The sequence below is a fragment of the Equus quagga genome, chromosome 9 (assembly GCF_021613505.1).
Source record: "Equus quagga isolate Etosha38 chromosome 9, UCLA_HA_Equagga_1.0, whole genome shotgun sequence".
In the NCBI taxonomy this organism is placed as follows: Eukaryota; Metazoa; Chordata; class Mammalia; order Perissodactyla; family Equidae; genus Equus; species Equus quagga.
In genome coordinates this window covers 111,494,267-111,512,557 of record NC_060275.1, presented here as the reverse complement: position 1 = coordinate 111,512,557, position 18,291 = coordinate 111,494,267, and the positions used below count along the sequence as shown (strand labels likewise).

The 18,291-nt window shown below is 37.6% G+C and overlaps 1 protein-coding gene across 3 annotated transcripts in view; it reads right to left on the bottom strand.

The window, feature by feature from the left end:
- Nucleotides 1-18,291, bottom strand: part of CTNND2 (catenin delta 2) — an 881,420-nt gene that overhangs the window by 734,148 nt on the left and 128,981 nt on the right. The window contains exon 1 of one of the 3 annotated variants that reach the window (XM_046672369.1): nt 15,732-15,811. The exons of the other annotated variants lie outside the window; for them this stretch is intronic. Coding sequence (XP_046528325.1) covers nt 15,732-15,747 — 16 coding nt within the window. The 5' untranslated portion in view covers nt 15,748-15,811. Of the gene's footprint in view, nt 1-15,731; nt 15,812-18,291 lie in introns of those variants that run through there. 3 annotated transcript variants of the gene reach the window in all.

The following is an 18,291-nucleotide window of genomic DNA, read 5'->3' as shown; positions in this document are numbered from 1 at the left end:
TCTGTGCAAGACGCTGAACAACAGCATCTAAGCTCATAAGTGAAAAATAAGCTGTCTTCCCAAATATTCTCCCCAATAATATTTTAAGTAAATATGCAGTCTTCCATTTTATAGCCTTCTACTTAATCATAGAATGACATGATAAAATGTGGTACAAAAGAAATCATGGTCTACAGCCAGTCCACAACAATTTAACTATTGTGAACTACCAACTCTGACTGTCACAATCTATTAAACAGAAAGTCCCCAAATGCTGGCCACACAGTGGCCTGCAACATGTTCTCACTTCATTGTACTTGAAAGTGTCCACTCAAATTACAGCAATTTGTCCTTCATATTGATTCCAGATATGTATCTGCCACTTCACAATTTCTCAAGATACTGGAGCTCAACCAGACTTTTGTTTGTTTGTTTTCCAGAATTGCTATCAATGAGCAGTCAAGGACAGAATCTCACACTGTAAATAAATATCTGCACTCCCTGGCCAATCTGTTTAACTCATTGCAGGAGGGAAATTGTCAGTGTTTTAATCTTAACAATGGAACACAGAATTTCAATTACTCCAATTCCACTGTATTTGCTAGCACTGACTCTGAAATTTCTTAAATAAATATCTCTACTGGGCTTAAAAAAAACAAAAATAGGGGGCCGGCCCAGTGGCACAGTGGTTAAGTGCAAATGTTCTGCTTCGGCGGCCCAGGGTTCGCTGGTTCGGATCTCGGGTACGGACATGGCACCTCTTGGCAATCCATTCTGTGGTAGGCGTCCCACATATAAACTAGAGGAAGATGGGCATGGATGTGAGCTCAGAGGCAGTCTTCCTCAGCAAAAAGAGGATGATTGGCAGCAGATGTTACCTCAGGGCTGATCTTCCTCAAAATAAACAAACAAGAAAAACCCAAAAAACAAAAATAAAACAAAAACTGAATAGAATCATAATATTTGATAGTTGCCAATATATGTTGACATTTTTTACCCACAGACAAGAAATTTTGAAGTTTTAAGTGACAATTACCTTATTACAACACACGACTTCAAGAAAAAAGTAAAGCTTTGCTTAGAGTTAAATCTAAATTATATGGGTATAAGAGGTTTTATTGTACTTGTAAAGGTCACACAGCAAAGAATCTCCCTTCATTTTTTGGATATTACACATTGGGGGTTCAAATATCCTGGTATGTGATCAATAAGTAATTTTAAATGGATGAATGACTGGATATTATGAAAAGGTGATTATCAATCCCTAACGCTAATTTTGCCAATTTGTTTTCTGTTTTTCTAGTCTCTGTTTCTTTGAGTTCAGCCTTTTTAGATCTCACATGTAAGTGATACAAAGTATTTGTCTTTGTATGACTTATTTCACTTAGCATAATGCCTTCAAGGTCTATCCATGTTGTCACAAATGGCAGGATTTCCTTCTTTCTCATGGCTAAATAATACGCCAGTGTATATATACCACAATTTCTTTATCCATTTATCCATTGACGGAGACTTGGGCTGCTTCCATATCTTGCCTACTGTGAATAATGCTGCCATGAACATAGGAGTGATGGGACTGCAGACATCCTTTGCCATCCTGTTTTCGTTTCCTTTGGATATATACCTAGAAGTGGGATTTCTGGGTCATACAGTAGTTCTATTTTTAACTTTTTGATGGATCTCCATACTGTCTTCCACACTGGCTGCATGAAATTACATTACACCAGCAATGCACAAGGGTTCCTTTTCCCCACATTCTCACCAACATTTATCATCTCTGGTCTTTTTGATGATAGCAGTCCTAATAGGTGTGAGGTGATATGTCATTGTGGTTTTGATTTGCACTTCCCTGATGACTAGTGATGTTGTGCATCTTTTCATGTACCTGCTGGCTATTTCTATGTCTTCTTTGGAAAAAATGTCTATTCGGTGCTTCTGTACCTAAAATGGCATTTTAAACTGTAGAATACATCAGACAAAAAGCTGATTCCAACTACAAGAAACACAAGTCATGTTTAACTCTATGTCCTATTTCTCTTATAGCACTTTATCCATTGTACTGCAATTACAGAGAAAAATCTTCTGATCCTCACATGAAATGTATATGATAATGACTTATTTCATTTCATAAATCAAGAACAATGCAACTCAGAAAAAAATAAATAGCAAGTCCAGTCTCAGAAGTGAGAACTCAACGGTGGTCAAGGATTTTGACCCAAATATCTGACATCTTGTCATATAGCACTCTGATTAGACCTCAGGATTCTCAATGTTGGAACGCAATGGTTCTTTTACATTACAAATCTGATCACAAAACAAGACTTACTTTGGAATTTTAGATAAATCTTTAGATTTTCTCACTCAGACACTAAATACTCTTGAGATCCTGAAGATGGGATGTCATCTTTTTAACTTACCATGATGCCAATATCTTTTTAATGTGCTATCAAGTCAGTCTTCTTATAGAGACCAAGCTGTTCAAATCACCAAAGGCAAATTTCAGCAAAGCTGTTTGAAAAGAAATTCCTCTATATGTCTCCAGTATTGTGTGCAATGATATCATATTTTAAATCTCAGATATGAGTAAATAGGTTTGGTTATGACGATATCGTATTTCTGGTTTGAAAATGATAATATTTAACATTTTAAAATTCTTTTGTACTATTTGTCTGCATTTGTAAAAGTAATTTCTTTCACAATTATATTATTTTATGTATGGGAAAAAGTCCTTTCCAGCATTAGGTTTCCTACTTTCTACTTTCTCCTTTTTCTAAATATTTACAATATCTCCTATGATCGGCAGTTACAACTCTCTAATACACAAATTATTCCTGACTAAAATGCCACTATTCCTGAGTAAAATGCCAAATACTTTAATATTTAGTTGTTATAAAATCAATTATAAAAGTCCAACTATATAAACAAATTTAAAGAATATATGCATAATCCTTATAAAAGGAAATTGTGGCTTTATGCTTAGACAGAAAAAGAAAATTCCTGCCAACTAGGTAGGAAGCTCATCCTTTTTACATGCCAATATTTTCGTGTTATTATTGGTCTTTCTGGAGGGAGCAGTCAAGAGCAAACTTGGTTACAATCTACATTACTATGTCTCACTTTTGTTGACAAACTTTCCCTACCTCTAAAAGATGAGTGATAGATGAAATTTCAATCAGGGATGATATTATTTTTTAAAAAGGGGAAAAAAAGGTTTTAAGTTCTAGCTAATGCGAAAAACTTATTAACCTGTAGGGGTTATTAAAAGCATAGTAAGAGGCACTTGAGATTGAACTTTTTTTTTTTTAATACAAATGTCCAAGGGTCTTAAGGAAACAGTACCCAAAGATAAATCAACATGATATTTATTAAAAATCTCAATTATGTAAACACTAGAGGTATACAGATTTTGGTTAGAAAAAACACAAATATCCAACTACAAAAATTTTCTCTTCTATTTATCTTTCCTACAACCAGATTTCCTATTAACGAATTTCTGTATTTCTTAGATCAAAAAGCAATAAAAATGCATATCAGTGTCATACTAGTCCCAGGAGGCATACAAAAGAATATGATTTATAAATGGATGGTTATGCAAATAAGAAAATTGCTCTGAAGTTATATTTAAAATTTTAAGTTACCAATGAACAAATACTTTTTTACAAGACAGTATAATAATAATATTAACGTGTACTTACTCTGTACTAGGCACTCTTCTAAGCTGTTTGCCAGTACTGACTCAATTACTACGCTGCACTTCTATCATCAGCCCCCTTTTTCAGATGATAAAACTGAGGTCCAGAGAGGTTAACCCACAAGGTAGCAAGGGAAGAGCTACTGATTAAAGCCACACAGCCTAGGCTTCTCAGTCACTATACTGTGCTGCTAATCTAGGGACGTCTCAATACTGATAAGTTAGAAAATAGTTCGTTAACTTAAAAATAATTCACTGACCACAAAGTGTGCCAGAACCTTTACAAAGCATTGAGTATTGGATGCAAAAGATAAATATGAAATGGTCTTTTCACCTCCCTGGAGATGTCCCAGGGAAAAATAATGAATATAGAGATTGGATCTAAAGTGTGGATCTTTGTTGTAAAAAGAGAAAGCTTACAAGTTGGAGTGTCTTCAGAAGGCTTATTATTTTAGTGCCCCAGTGCCTAGCACAATGACTGGCAAATTTTCTAGAAGCTCTTTTAACTGGCTCCTTTATATTACTCTTGCTGACCAGCTCCCACTGTACCTGTGGTCAGTTGTCCACTCCACAGCAGACTGGGATCCTCCTGTCCTTACTAGTTGTAGGAGCAGCTTACCAGGAGCTAGCTGTGTTGCTTCTAAATTCATTCATTCCAATGTAACTTATATAATTTAATTAAATGAGTAAACCAATAAGATACAATTCCACTAGGAATAAGAATTCTTGTTTATGAATGTCTTGGTGAAATAACCCATTTTAAAATTCTGTGGAATTAACTATAGATGAGATGATTATAAAGGAGTAAGGAAAAATTATAAACATCTAGAAGTATTCTTCCTTCAAAATATTCACAAGCATCTTAGATTCCTTACTCACTTTAAAAAAACAGGAATTGGAAATCACAGAGGAGGCAATGAGGGGACACTAGCGTGAGGAAGGGGTCTGCGAGAATGTTTATTCAGCGTTCTTATGAGCAGACCCAGATTTAAATAAATGATCTAGGTTCTATAAGATTAGCGAACACAAGTACAACTAAGTTAAAATCAAATGAATATGTATTTTATGTATTTTTTAAATGACTTCCTAATTTTAAATGACTCCTCTTTACTAACTGATCCCAATGTCCTGGTTAAGAGTATTTTGTTTGTTTGTTTGTTTCCAATCAGTGTCTCAATATCTGTTTGAATGAATGAATGAATGAGTAAATCAATGGAGTGGCAACAGAATTGATCATTTTAACCTAGTCGGTCTGTTAAGTGATAATTTAGTTGGTCTTTTCATTGTATGAGCATTTGTTTTGCCTGGAATCATTTACTTACCAGATCAATTAGTCATTTATTAACTTAATTGGGAAACAAGTGGCTACTGGTACTTGTTGATGTCAATAATTCCACTAAAGCACACGATGCCAGGTTTTGAAAGAACCTTTTGTTTTGCATGGATTCCGCCTCCGTTCCCCTGTGACTTTGTGTCTGCACACAGCATCCGCATGAGGCGATGCCGTCTGACAGACTGCTTTTATGAAACAGTAATTACTCTGGGAACGATGCTACATTGAAATTGTACAAGTGACTGAATTTCAATGTAGACTAACAAATCTACGCATCATCTTATTGGAAAACGATTATCTAATTTCTGTGTATCATACATAATTTGCACAATTGAGAAAAAAATGTCTCTTTATTAACTGTTCCTTTTAAAAAATCTCTCTGAACTTTGAAGACAGGATTAAAGTTCCATTCATATACTGAAAGAATTGAACAAAATAGGGTGAAGAACACTAACCAGAAATTAATTTGCAGAGTTTATTTTCAAGATCCTCTATATCTAGTCATGATTTAATAATTGTGTAGGTACCTAGAGAAAACTAAAAAATAAGTTATTGAATTGTAATTTTATATATTTCAATTTGTATCATACCACGCAGATACATCATTAAATTCAAGTTATTAGAGTTACTACATAATGATTTAGGAAAAAACAACCTCAGAACCGTGATGAGCCTAGTGTGTATACAAGAAACTGCTTTGACTACATAAGACCTCATCCACTTGCCATTTAGCATGCACAGGATCTAAAATCGTTGTCTCCAACATATAGGATTTTATACCAAAAAAAAAAAAATGTGTAGCTTATATCGGCCACCAAGGAAACTTCCAATTTAAAATTTAAATTGGCCACATTAGATAACATATCAGGCAAAAGTGAAAAACTGCACTCTATCTTGATTAGAAAAATGTGAGAACTGAAAAATCAAGAGACTGAGTCACCTGTAGAGTAAGTGGTATTGGTCAAATTAGAGGAAAAACTGTGTATCCACATGCATATGTGATTTCTAATATGTTTAGTTTTTTTAGTTATGTGGAAGATAAATTGCACCTTTAAACATGAAAAATATACTTTAATGAAAATATACTGGTATAACTAGGTGAGATCTCAACTTCTCTTCATCAATCCTAGAGTCCCCTACCATGATGACATCCATTCTATATGTTTCTTCTTGGCACACTGGCACAGAGCAAAAAGTACAGAAATGCATGAGCATCCCTGGAGCGAGAAGCCTGGGAGAGCAAGGACTCTCTGCAGATACATTTTATAAATGGGAAAGTAATGAGGCATAAAGGAATTAAGTAACATTTTCAAGGTCATACTCTGAGTCTAATAGAGCAGAGAATAAAACCATAAGTTTTGGCTATTAGATACATACTGTAATGTCTAGAGCAAGCTTCTGATCTTGCACTCTTGCACAATGAACCAAAAGGGAGAACTCAGCACAGGACAACCCTTTTATGTGTAATACGAAACACTTGCTTATTCAAGGAAAAAAATGATCCAAAAAAGAATTATTTCAAATAGTAAATGAAAGACAAAATAAAGGTGCATTACAATTTCCAAATGAGAGCTTGCTTTAAGATAAATGACAGTTTCAAACATATTTCTCCTTTGCATGTTTTTATTCATGTACTTTGCAGTGACCTTGTGAGTTTAATCTAGGGCATCATGAATTACGAGTTTAACTGTCTTGGAATGGCCAGAAGCAACTCCATACAGGAAGCATATCTTCTGTAGAGGCCGGTCACCCCCCAATACTGTCCTGCGTCCTGTTTTCTCCCACTTATCTGTGGGTTTGAATGTGAAATCACACATTTGACTTTGCAAAAGAAAGAGAAATGTATCAACTGACTCTTGCCTGGATAACTGTTCTTAATCTAGGGAACAACACCCCTTTCCACTGGCTGTTAGGAAAGGCTCCTAAAAGGCAACAGAAATGGGAGAAACATACTTTTACTCAGAGCTATTACATTCTGCCCAGTTTCCCAAGCCAATGAAATCCTAGGAAAACATGTAAACTGACCAAAAATCCTTTAGGTCATTTCACTGTAGGATGGTGACCCATTCTGTCAGTCATTTGGCTTCTTAGTGTCCCACCTGCCTATGGTTCAATTGACTAGGGCAATTCTTTTGTAGAAGAAACGCTGACTTGGCTTTAATTATCTGCTAAACTTGGCCAGCTGGCATTACAAGAGTTTCCAAAGTGAGTAATAAAGAGGGAAATGGCTTACTTGAATACTATTTTAAACATTTCATATTGGAAAATTCACTCACTTAACTTTAGATGTCCTCATTGTGAGGAGAAGCATCTTTAGAATGCACTTTTTAGTGCTACAAATGGACAATATAAACTTCAACATGTGCAGTGGAAATGTGATGTTTTTGACTGATCTGCAGCCCTCATCCTTGCTTTTATTAATCGAACTTTGATTTTCCCAGAGAGAGTTATCCCTCTTAGGGTGCATGAAGTTTCTTGGGCTCACAAACAAGGGTTCCCATCTGTGGTAGGTGGAATAATGGCCCCCAAAGATGTCCATATTCCAATCCCTGGGACTTATGAGTATGTTATGCTACATGGCAAAAGAGAATTAGTGCAGATGCAAGTAAGGTTGCTAGTTAGCTGCCCACAACTGGGATGATTGTCTTGGATTACCTGGGTGGGCCCAATGTAATCACAAAAATCCTTATTAGTGGAAGAAGGGGCAAGAGGATCAGAGTCAGAGAAGGAGATGTGACAATGGAAGGCGAAGATGGAGTGATGCAATTGCTAGCTTTGAAGACAGAAGGGGGCCACAAGCCAAGGAACATGGCGGGCCTTTAGAATTCAGAAATGGCAAGAAAATGGATTCGCCTCCAGAAGCAACGCAGTCCTATCAACACCCTGATTTTAACCTAGTGAGACCCATGTCAGACTCCCGACCTCCAGAATTAAAAAGCAATAAAGTTGTGTTGTTTTAAGCTGCTAAATTTGTGGTACTTTGGTACAGCAGCCATAGGAAACTAACACACCCTGTGGCCAATTGTGGGCCTGTCTCCAATTGAATGGGCTCCTCTTGGGATCTGAACCTTAAGGAAAACAACACAACGAGAGAAAACAGTTGAATTTGATTCTGCCAATGGGGACACCCCGAAGTCACTGTCTGCTAGTCCCTGCTGCTTATATTCCTGGATCCTGCCCTTCCTAAACCCTGGCTTTTGGACATGTCCTTTTCTTTCATGATTATCTCACATTGTTCTAACAAATAGCTTTTCCTCCTAAAGTGAATCAGTGGTTCTTGACTTCTAACCAAAGGCCCTAACACACAGTTCCTTCAGTACATTCCAATATAGTTTATTCAGATACAGTTCATTCAGTCGGCTACTGAACCAGGTTGTAGTGATACCACTGGTTGATCAGGCCATTAAACATTTATTTTCCAAGGGCCAGACACTGTGCTAGGCACTGAGGGTCAAGAAGTTAACAAGAAAAGCAGTTTCTACTACAAAGTGCTTAAAATCTAGTAGCCAATAAGGCAGATACAACTCACAGGAATGGAAGTTACACTCCTACAAAGGAAAATATGTCCAGATAAAAAGCAAAGAATATCATCTAACTGGCACAAACTCAGACTGCAAAGTGGTCAAGATTCTGCTGGCCAGGGGGCACTGTGACCATTGCAAATCTATGCTCAAGAAGTGAGTTGCTAACTCTGACTTCAAGTAATGCCCTTCCTTCCTTCCTTCCACCTTTCTTCAATCTGCTCACACAGCAGGTGTTCATGAAGCCCCTATTTTATGCACTGAGCCTTGGGAATACCAGGCAGAGAGGCAAAGTCAAGGAACCTTGCAGTTCTGTGGTCCTGGGCGGGGGGTAGATGAATAAAGAGACAGTAGCTGCAATCAGACAAATGTTCTGACAGGGCCAGGCAGGGATGCAAGGTCAGGAGCACACATGGGGAACAAGATACAGGCTGAGTCCTACAGGACAGGCAGAAGTCAGTCAGCAGGAGGGTAGAGGGGTGGGAGTTCCAGGCACAGGGAGCATGTGTGCGGGTCTGAAGCAGTAATTCATACAGCAAGTTTCCAGGCTGCCAAATGGATCAGGAAAGTGGCGTGAAGGCCCAAAGCAAAGAATCTTAGAAGATGTGACTGAAAAGAAAGGAAGGGCCAGGCCAGAGAGTGTCTAGTGTTCATACTTTTGAATGTGCACTCTTTAGATATTTTGAAGAACCTGGCTGTGAATTAAAATATTTCATTCATGAGATAATGACCTTTGAGTAAGATTTTAGTATTTTGAAAATTTATTCTAAATGCAGCCTGAAAATCATTTTTAGAAAAGGTGTAGGACTTGCAGCAGAGCCCAGCCATAAGCTCTTGTGGTCATGCGTGTGTGTGCAACAGGCTCAAATAAGAAGATGGAGAGAAGGGCAAAGACGAGTGATGCGAGGAATCAACATGAAGAAGCCCATTTGATGTACATGGGATTTTCAAAACAACTCAAAACTACTTAGGATCAGATCATGATCTAAATAATTTATTTATGTTACTAAATATTTATTAAAATATTTCAATTAAAACAGTTATCAAATAGTAAAGTGTTATCTGTTCAGAATAGATCCATTATATACTGTGGATTTTGCGTGATTTTATTAACAACTAGAGTCATTATAGATATAGAAAACAAAGGCTTGGATTTTTGAAAAGATGTACCATGAAGCCAGCACCATAACGTTCAATTTTTGGAAATCCCATGGCATACACAGCAGGAGTTTTAACTATTTCACTCCTGAAATGAGAATGCAAATTATGAGTGAATTTTATTTTTCCATTAAATTTACATCGAATAACTAGATCACTTTTCAGTAATAAATTATTTACATATATTTGTGTATTCAACATGTCATTGGTTGGCTGAGTGAATACACATCCCCTAGGGAGAATAGGTGGAAAGCCTTACACAGGGATAATAATGCAAGTTACAATGATATTAGTGTCAGTGGCTTGGAGTCATTTGATGTTCAGAATGGGAAGTCTAGGGCCACTTAATCGACTCTTGGTTTGGACCAGGGTATTGCTGGGAGCCCAGTCGAAGTCATCGAGGGAAGCTGTTGTGTCCTGTCACCTACGGACTGATGTGCTGGAATCTCTCTTCACTTTTAAAGTATGGCAATATAAAATCTCAAACCTATCCTGTAGTTTAGCGCAATGTTTGTGAGTCAGAGTACTTACAGTAACAAGCACCAGGGGTAATAAGAACTGAAAAACTGGCTGATCTCTGTAGCATGCAGCTGTGGCCAGGAGTGTGCTGTCTCACTGTGTGCCTAGCTCAGCCATAGAGCTGCCCCACCACACAACTCTGGGGGGTATCATTCACATTGTTATCTATGTACTCATTACTCAATATGGTCAATACTCCAGCAGCACTGATAATCACCAGGAGCTGAATGGATTCACCATTGTAACAAGATCATAAGCATATCTGAGGAGCAGAGACGTATACGAACAGCAACCCCTAGACTCACACAGTGTGCCACCTGTGCAGCTGTATATGGCAGCCTCAATACCACCGCTGCTTCAATACTGCTTTGACGGCAGGAAAACCATTGGGTACACAGTGTCTGTTAATTACTAATGTGCCATATGACTGCAGGTGTGAGAGGGTTTGTGTGTGTTGTGTCTACGTCTTTGTCTGTTCATATACACCCATTGAATTTCTCCAATTCTGCTTCCAGAAATGCAGAGCTCGTGCCTGAGCACCTCTGTCTCTAAGACAAAAGACCACTGCATATAGGCTACACTCAAGAGATGATTTAGAAGTGAGCCACAAACAAGAATTAGATTCCCTCTGTAGAGTGTCAGATGAATGCCCCTTTTATCTTACTGTCTTTTGGTAAACCTCCAGCATAATGTTTTTAGCCTCTCTTTAAGTATACTGAAAATGGATTCCTGGAGGATGCATATCAAGGCTGACTGCCATAAGGCACAATTCTCCCCGAGTCTACGCTAGTTTCCCACTGACCAGGCACCGACGACCACTTTTGAAGGAGTGCAGAAAGCGGCGGGAAACAAGCTTGCTATTTGACAAAGATCTGATAAACAGCGTCGTGAGTTTTGTTGAGTCTCCAGTGCTGTACCCCCAGCCACTTCACTCTACATTCTTTGGATGATATTTGTCAAATTCAGTAAAAAGAAAAATATATGACAGATACAGATATCATATACAATAACACAGAGTTTTATTAGTCCATTAAGAGAATATTCCAATAATGTTTCACTAAATTCTTAATTAAAATATGATAATTCTGGGTTGAAAGGACAGACTCCTTCATTTCTATTAATAACCCAAAGTGGGGGTTGACATGACTTGTCATATCATATTTTTTTTTCTAATTAACAGTATTAAGCATGAAAAAGTTCTTGCATGAAGCTTCACAAAACTAAATGAACCAGGCTGTCCGTGGTCTCTCAGTTACACCATTGCCTTTCTGACAATCACTGTCCTATATTATGGAAATATTACACTAAATCATGAGCACCGGGCACCACCCAGAATCCAGAGAGCTGCCTTTTCAATAAGGATATTAGTAAAGAGCCAAGGTATCTGGGACCCCAAGAGACCTTTCCGAAGTTCAGACCACCGACGAAGGACTCAGCTCGGCCCAGCATCCAGGCACCCTGACTGGGCGTTTACTGCTCTCAGCAAACACAACCCTGCAACTTGCAAACACTCTCTCAAGCTGACTGACAAAAACGACCTTCAGTCATTTCTGAGGACAAACCAGTGCCAGAGAGGAATCACTGAGAAGCTCCCAAGAGAACTGGACTGTCCCTAAAGGCCCTGATTATCCCCCGTGTGTTCAGGATCCCAGGGTCCTTTCTCTGCCCTTCAGACATTTGCAGAATTCAGTAATGGAATGCTGCACGGAGTTATTCCGCCCGGATTTCTGTTTCAGTAGGAAAGAGCTCACTCAGCTATCATAATAAAGTCATTTTCTCTTAAAGGGGAAAGAAGAGTGTTTTCTTCTGCTTTGACTCCCATACATTATATAATAGAATCAGATCAGTTGGTCTCAAACTTCAATATGCAGCAGGAGCTCCTGGGAACCTTGCTGAAAATGAGGAATTCTAGGCAGCATCCCAGAAAATCTGATTTAGAAGTTCTGGAACTCCTTCAGGGATCTGGTCCTGGGTCTCTGCAGGGACACCTGCCCTGCCTCTCACTTGGAACCCAGACACAGAACCCACACTGAGGCTGTCTCCACAGCAACTTTGTGGGGGGCAGCAGCGGGGCCTCTGGAGTATCTCTCTGAAGGCTGATGTCACCCAGTCCCAGTAGCTTAAGAAAAAATGATGTGAATAACACACTCACATCCATAAGGAACTGCAATAACAACACATCAACAAAAGACAATCATTCCACATTTATAATTGCAAAACTAAATCCTTAATGGAACTTAGTTTAATATGGTCTTTGAACAATTCACACAATGTACTTAAAGTGTACATTATACACAAATATTAAAATACTGTAAAGCATAGACATCTCCTAGAGCTTAAAATGGCAATTCATTTTACCAATCATTTTAGATGGTATCCATTTGCCTAGAGAACTGAAGTAGACATTTAATTGTCTAGAATCTGAATTATATTAATAAAAGTTTAACAATCAAATGAGATGGTACCTAGAGACACTGTACCGTGGACAGTACCTACGTGTGAGTTCACACACACACACACAAAATACCTGCCCCAGGATAAGGCATTCAATTGAAATCATTACCTTATAAATGACTGATAATTATATTTTCAAATTCCAGAAATAAGATGATTTGGCCGTTCATAAATATGTATAATTTTTCTGTACCAACACTGTCGACAGAGAATTTGTTTTCCAACCCCACTGATTTTCTCTAGGCAGATGTATCATTTTCCAATTATGAAATTAAACATTCAATTTGAAAATATGTTGGCAGTCTAATTCCAGGTTTAATAACTTTCCGTATATTTTTAGGACTATATTCTGCCAGAACTCGAGAAAATTATGAAATTCAAAATAGCTAATAAATTTAAGAGAATGTCATCAGCCTGTGAGAACTACACAAGTAAACTACCACCAGTTAAGAAAAGGTTGTGCTTTTAGGGCTGGGAATGTCTTTGGAAAGGAGAAGCTGGAGACACTTGTCAGGAAGAATCAGAGACTCCCTGGAACTTAGGAGACCTCACCAGCATCACAGACTTGGGGAGAGACAGAAGAACCACTGAAACCTGGTCTCCACATTTTTACAAATGCAGAACTAGTATTCATGGAATTTGATACCAATTTATTATTATAATCAACCTGAATGCTCAGTACTGAACTAACGCTACATGAAGTATAGGTAACTAGAATATAACAGGATCTTGAAATACTAGTGAAGATTCAGATTTAATTTGTCAGGGGTAATGCAAAAAAAAGAAAAGATTGTTCAATATGGTGGATATATTACTTTGGTTGAATTTTCCCCCAGTGTTCATGCATGCACTGGGATCCACGGGGAATGGGAGGGAGCTGACCTGTCCTTAGACCACGCTGCATCTCTCCTCCAGAGTCAACTGTCCAGCCATGGGCATCTAAAAGAGAGAGTCTGACCCTGCATTCTGCATTTGGGGCTCAGAGGGCGTGGGGGTTACCTGGTTTTTCTCCAATGATCACAGCTGTAAGATGTAACGTTTGAGAGTACTGAGTGCTTGTGTTTCCCACCAAGTAGATCAAAAAAGGAGAGAGAGGGGCAGACGGGAAGAGAAAGAGAGAGATGCAGGGAGAGAGAAACATACAGCCAGGGCCCAAAAAGGAGCAGAGAGGTCACCTGTTTCTTGAGACTCAGCCACGTTCTTCCTGGGTTATGGGAGACACAACTGTATCCTTAGAAAGCAAAACCACTCCTTTTCTTTTTTTTTTTTTTAAGATTTTATCTTTTTCCTTTTTCTCCCCAAAGCCCCCCAGTACATAGTTGTATATTCTTCGTTGTGGGTCCTTCCAGTTGTGGCATGTGGGACGCTGCCTCAGCGTGGCTCGATGAGCAGTGCCATGTCCGCGCCCAGGATTCGAACCAACGAAACACTGGGCCGCCTGCAGCGGAGCGCACGGACTTAACCACTCGGCCACAGGGCCAGCCCCTCCTTTTCTTAAATGTGTATGAGTTGGGTTCTGTTGGAATTGAATATTCCTACTAATATACTCTTAAAACCACTATATGTATGAGAATCTATATACGAAATCACATATATACATACATATGTGAAATTAAAAGCTTTACACTATGAAAAGGAAAGGGGTCCAAATTCATATCATCCAGGAAATATTTACATTTTTCATAGATCCATATCTTCAGCATTATCTTTAGAATTTGACATGAACTTTCTTAAATTTAAATTTATCCCATTAATGCAGGACTATAGTAAAAAACAGAAAATACAGATAAGCAACATAATTAAAAACTAGAGTTAAAATACCTAAATACTACAATTTAGAGAAAACCAATATTAATGTTGATACATATATTTGATATTTTTTCACAAATGCAAACAATATTCTATAGTTACTTTGTAACATGTAGTTTTCAATTAATGTCTTCTCCTGACCCCTTCTATATCAGTAATCATTTATAAAGTGTCATTTTAATGACTCCATCATATCTAACAAGCCCATGCATTATAATTTATCCACGCCATTGGCTGTTTTGAATATTCAAGTTTTCTCTAATTTTCCACTATTAAAAGGGGTTGCAATGGAAATATTTGCTTAGTTGTCCATTTCCTTAGGATAAATTCTTTGGGATGGGATTACTGTCTCCAACCCTATACCATTTTAGGGCTTTTGAAACATACTGAAAAATTTCAATCCAGGCAGGTTGTTCCATTTATGGACTCAGTAGGCACGTCAGAATGCCCTGCTAGGTACCAGGATTTTCTTATCAAGTTTACTGATCTGAAGAACAAACAGTTATCCCATAGTTTTAATTACTAGAGAAAATGAACATTTCCCCCCTCTTGACCATTTTTATTTCTTAATTTACAATTGGCACATTCATGGTCTTTGCCCATTTTTCTAACATGGCAAGAGTGATTTTCCTGTAGATTATTCCATTTTATTGGAGAAAGATGAACTCTCTAACTAGCACATGTATGTATCAAGTCATTTTTTCTTAGTCGTCATATATAGCACATTTCACAATGATTTTGTTATTTAGAAATTTGAAGTTCTAATCTTGACTCAATCTTTGACTCTTTTTCTTTATTATTTCTGCCTTTAATGTTCTGATATTTTATAAATACTTATTTAACATTTTCTCAAGTATTTCTAAAGTTTTATTTGTAGACTTCAAATTACATCTCTCTTAAATTCACTTTGGTACATTCAAGTGGCAGGGCTTTTTATCTCATGTTTTCTGGTAGTAGCATTAATAATAACAATCATATTAATATTAGTAATATAAAATTTAGATAAGAGGTCTTACTAAGGTCCAAGGAAGGGCTGACAGAGGCTTCTGAATATCTTAAATTGTCTCTGAAAGTTGGATGCCTATGAATTTGTGAATTTCACTAAGAAGTCTCAAAGCTTTAAATTTACTATAAAATTCTTAAAGAGGTATATGAACCCTAAAAGGTGAAGAAATTTGCTTTAAAGTGTAAAATCTATATTTAGCACGCAGCGGTCCTTTTCTTTAAAAAGGTGGTAAATTCCTTTTAGAAGAGCGGACGTAGTCACCTGATCTTTTGTCCATTGAATCCTTTGTTCCAATGAAATGTCACACAAAGTCCAACAGTTAACAGCTAAGTTCTTCTGTTAAAGCTAGAGTTGGGCACTGGGGAATCTGTGGCAGAATTTGAAAATATTGTATTAGAATATGGTTCAAGGGGGCAAAATACATGTCATACGAATGCATCTTCTACCTCTTCAAATAGAAGTTCTCAGAATGGCTCATCATAACTCAGATTTGTGACACTTATAGAATCTAAAATAAAAGATGTAGTGGACTAGTTAAGGGAGACGCAACCTGTTCTCAAAGAGCTGAATACAAGATGACCCAAGTCATCATTCTGTATCAGATAGTCTGGCATTAGTACAAAACTGGATTGACAATATCACAGAGGGAGGTTTCTATGCTGAATAGCGACTGTCCATTGTGAAATCAATCTCAAATAACAAGGGAGGTCCCTGAACACCCCAACTTCCTCTCAGTAATCTGTTAGAGTTCACCCACCCATTTTAGAAAGTGACAGAAAAAAATGCATCCACATGTAAATTTAAACATGTCTATAAGTCCAGAGAAATGTACTGATTTTTTTAAGCAGTAAAAATCAGGGTTTTTTAGCTCTCTTGTTTTGTGCAATACGAATAATAATGCCCAGAACAGTTAATTTTTATTTAATGAATAATACAGCCAATTGATTTGGAAACTATTGCGATACAAAATTAGTTATGCCAAGCCTAGCTTCAGCCCCAGATGCTGTTTAAGGACAGAACTCTGACATTTTGTTTTGCTTTACAACTAGTTTCCATGTATCAGGACCTACTAAAAAGCATATGAAAAACATGCAAATTTATACTCAATTTTAAAAAGAAATCATCATGTGGAAGCCATCAAATTCTTTTTTTAATACTAAGAGAATGAACAATAGGGTTGATCCATAGACATTATCTTTTAAATTTTGCACTTGCTGCTTTGAACAATCTGTTAGAAGAGATAAAACACTAAACATGTTGTCAATCAAGGAGAGATAGTGCATTCACCTGTAGGATTGAAACTGCTTATCAAATAAATTGAGCAGAAGGAAATTCAACTATTAGTTTAAAAAAAATTGAATAAACCTTAACTTTACTGTGTCATTTATTATTCAATAAATATACAGAATAGTTCATTGGGATATATTTCAAGCCTAAATCAATTTGCTTATTTGTTGCTAGAGAACAAAACAATGTAGGCTTTTGTCTGAAACACTGGTTTATATGCTAGTCATGCTGATTATCAGAGTCACTTCAATTCTCATTTGCAAAATGGAAATAATATATATCTCAGTCTTGATCTAAGGAATGTATTTTTTCAACTATAGAATACCCCTATTTTGCATCACCTTATATGCTTTTCTGCATATAGAAGAGACAGTCCCTAACAAGTAACTTCAAATGCTGGCAATTTTCTAACCACAACCCGGTTCAGCTGGAAATGCAGTCATCAGCTCTTCACCTCTTACATCCAAATCTGTCCTAATTTTCCTTCTGGCCCTCAAATGCACATCTTGTCTGATTTTTAAATACTAGTCAGAAGAGATTTTATCAAAGACAGTGAAATAAAGAGGATTAAGAGGATATATGCAGGTATTAAATACTTCTCTCAAAGGGTGAGAGAAAGCACAGTTTTCACCATGTTGTCTTTTCAGGAATTATTCCATCATTCTGACTTCATGTCAGAAAAGATGATATAAATTCAGTGGGAAGTTAAAAGAGAATAACAAATATCCTACATTCTTGGAGAATAGGAAAGAACTTGGATGTCTGAGTTGGAGAAAACTGGACATAATTTTCTTCCATCATGTATTAGCTGTAGGACCATGGAGAAGGTAAGTAAGTTAAATGTCCATTTCCTCATGTGAAAATGGAGATAATACTACCTACCAGCCTGAGATGACATGAGATAAGCACAGAGGGGTTTAAAATCATCGTACCAGTGAACATGCAATAACTGTTACAATGTCCCTTCATGGCATTTTCCCCAACTCCCTTGCTATTTGATATCACTTTCTCGTGGAGAATATCTTCCTGTGGAAGATTTGCAGCTTGTAACATTTTACCTAATGAGCTGACATGGATAATCCCTCAAGGAGAACTTGACCTCTCCCCTTCCTACAGAATTTCATGGAGGGCTATGTGTTGTTCTCATGGGTGCTGCTGCTTGCAGAGGAGTCAAGGGGCAAAGCCTGAGAGAGACTGTGGCTTCCAGAAGGGACTAGCGATGAAACATGTGTCTGAAGCCTTGGCATACTGGCTTGAATAGTGTCCCCCAAAACCTTTTTCAACATGGAACCCGTGAATGTGACCTTACTTCTAAATAAGGTCCTTGCAGACGTAATTGAGTTAAGAAGAGGCTATACTGGATTAGGGTGGGAGTTAATCCAATGACTGGTGTCCTTATAAGAGGAAGATGTGGACACAGACACACAGAAGGAAGAAGGCCATGTGATGATGGAGGCAGAGAATGGAGTAGGCTGCCACATGTCTAGGAATGAATGCCAAGGATTGCGGGCAACTAACTGAAGCTAGAAGAGGC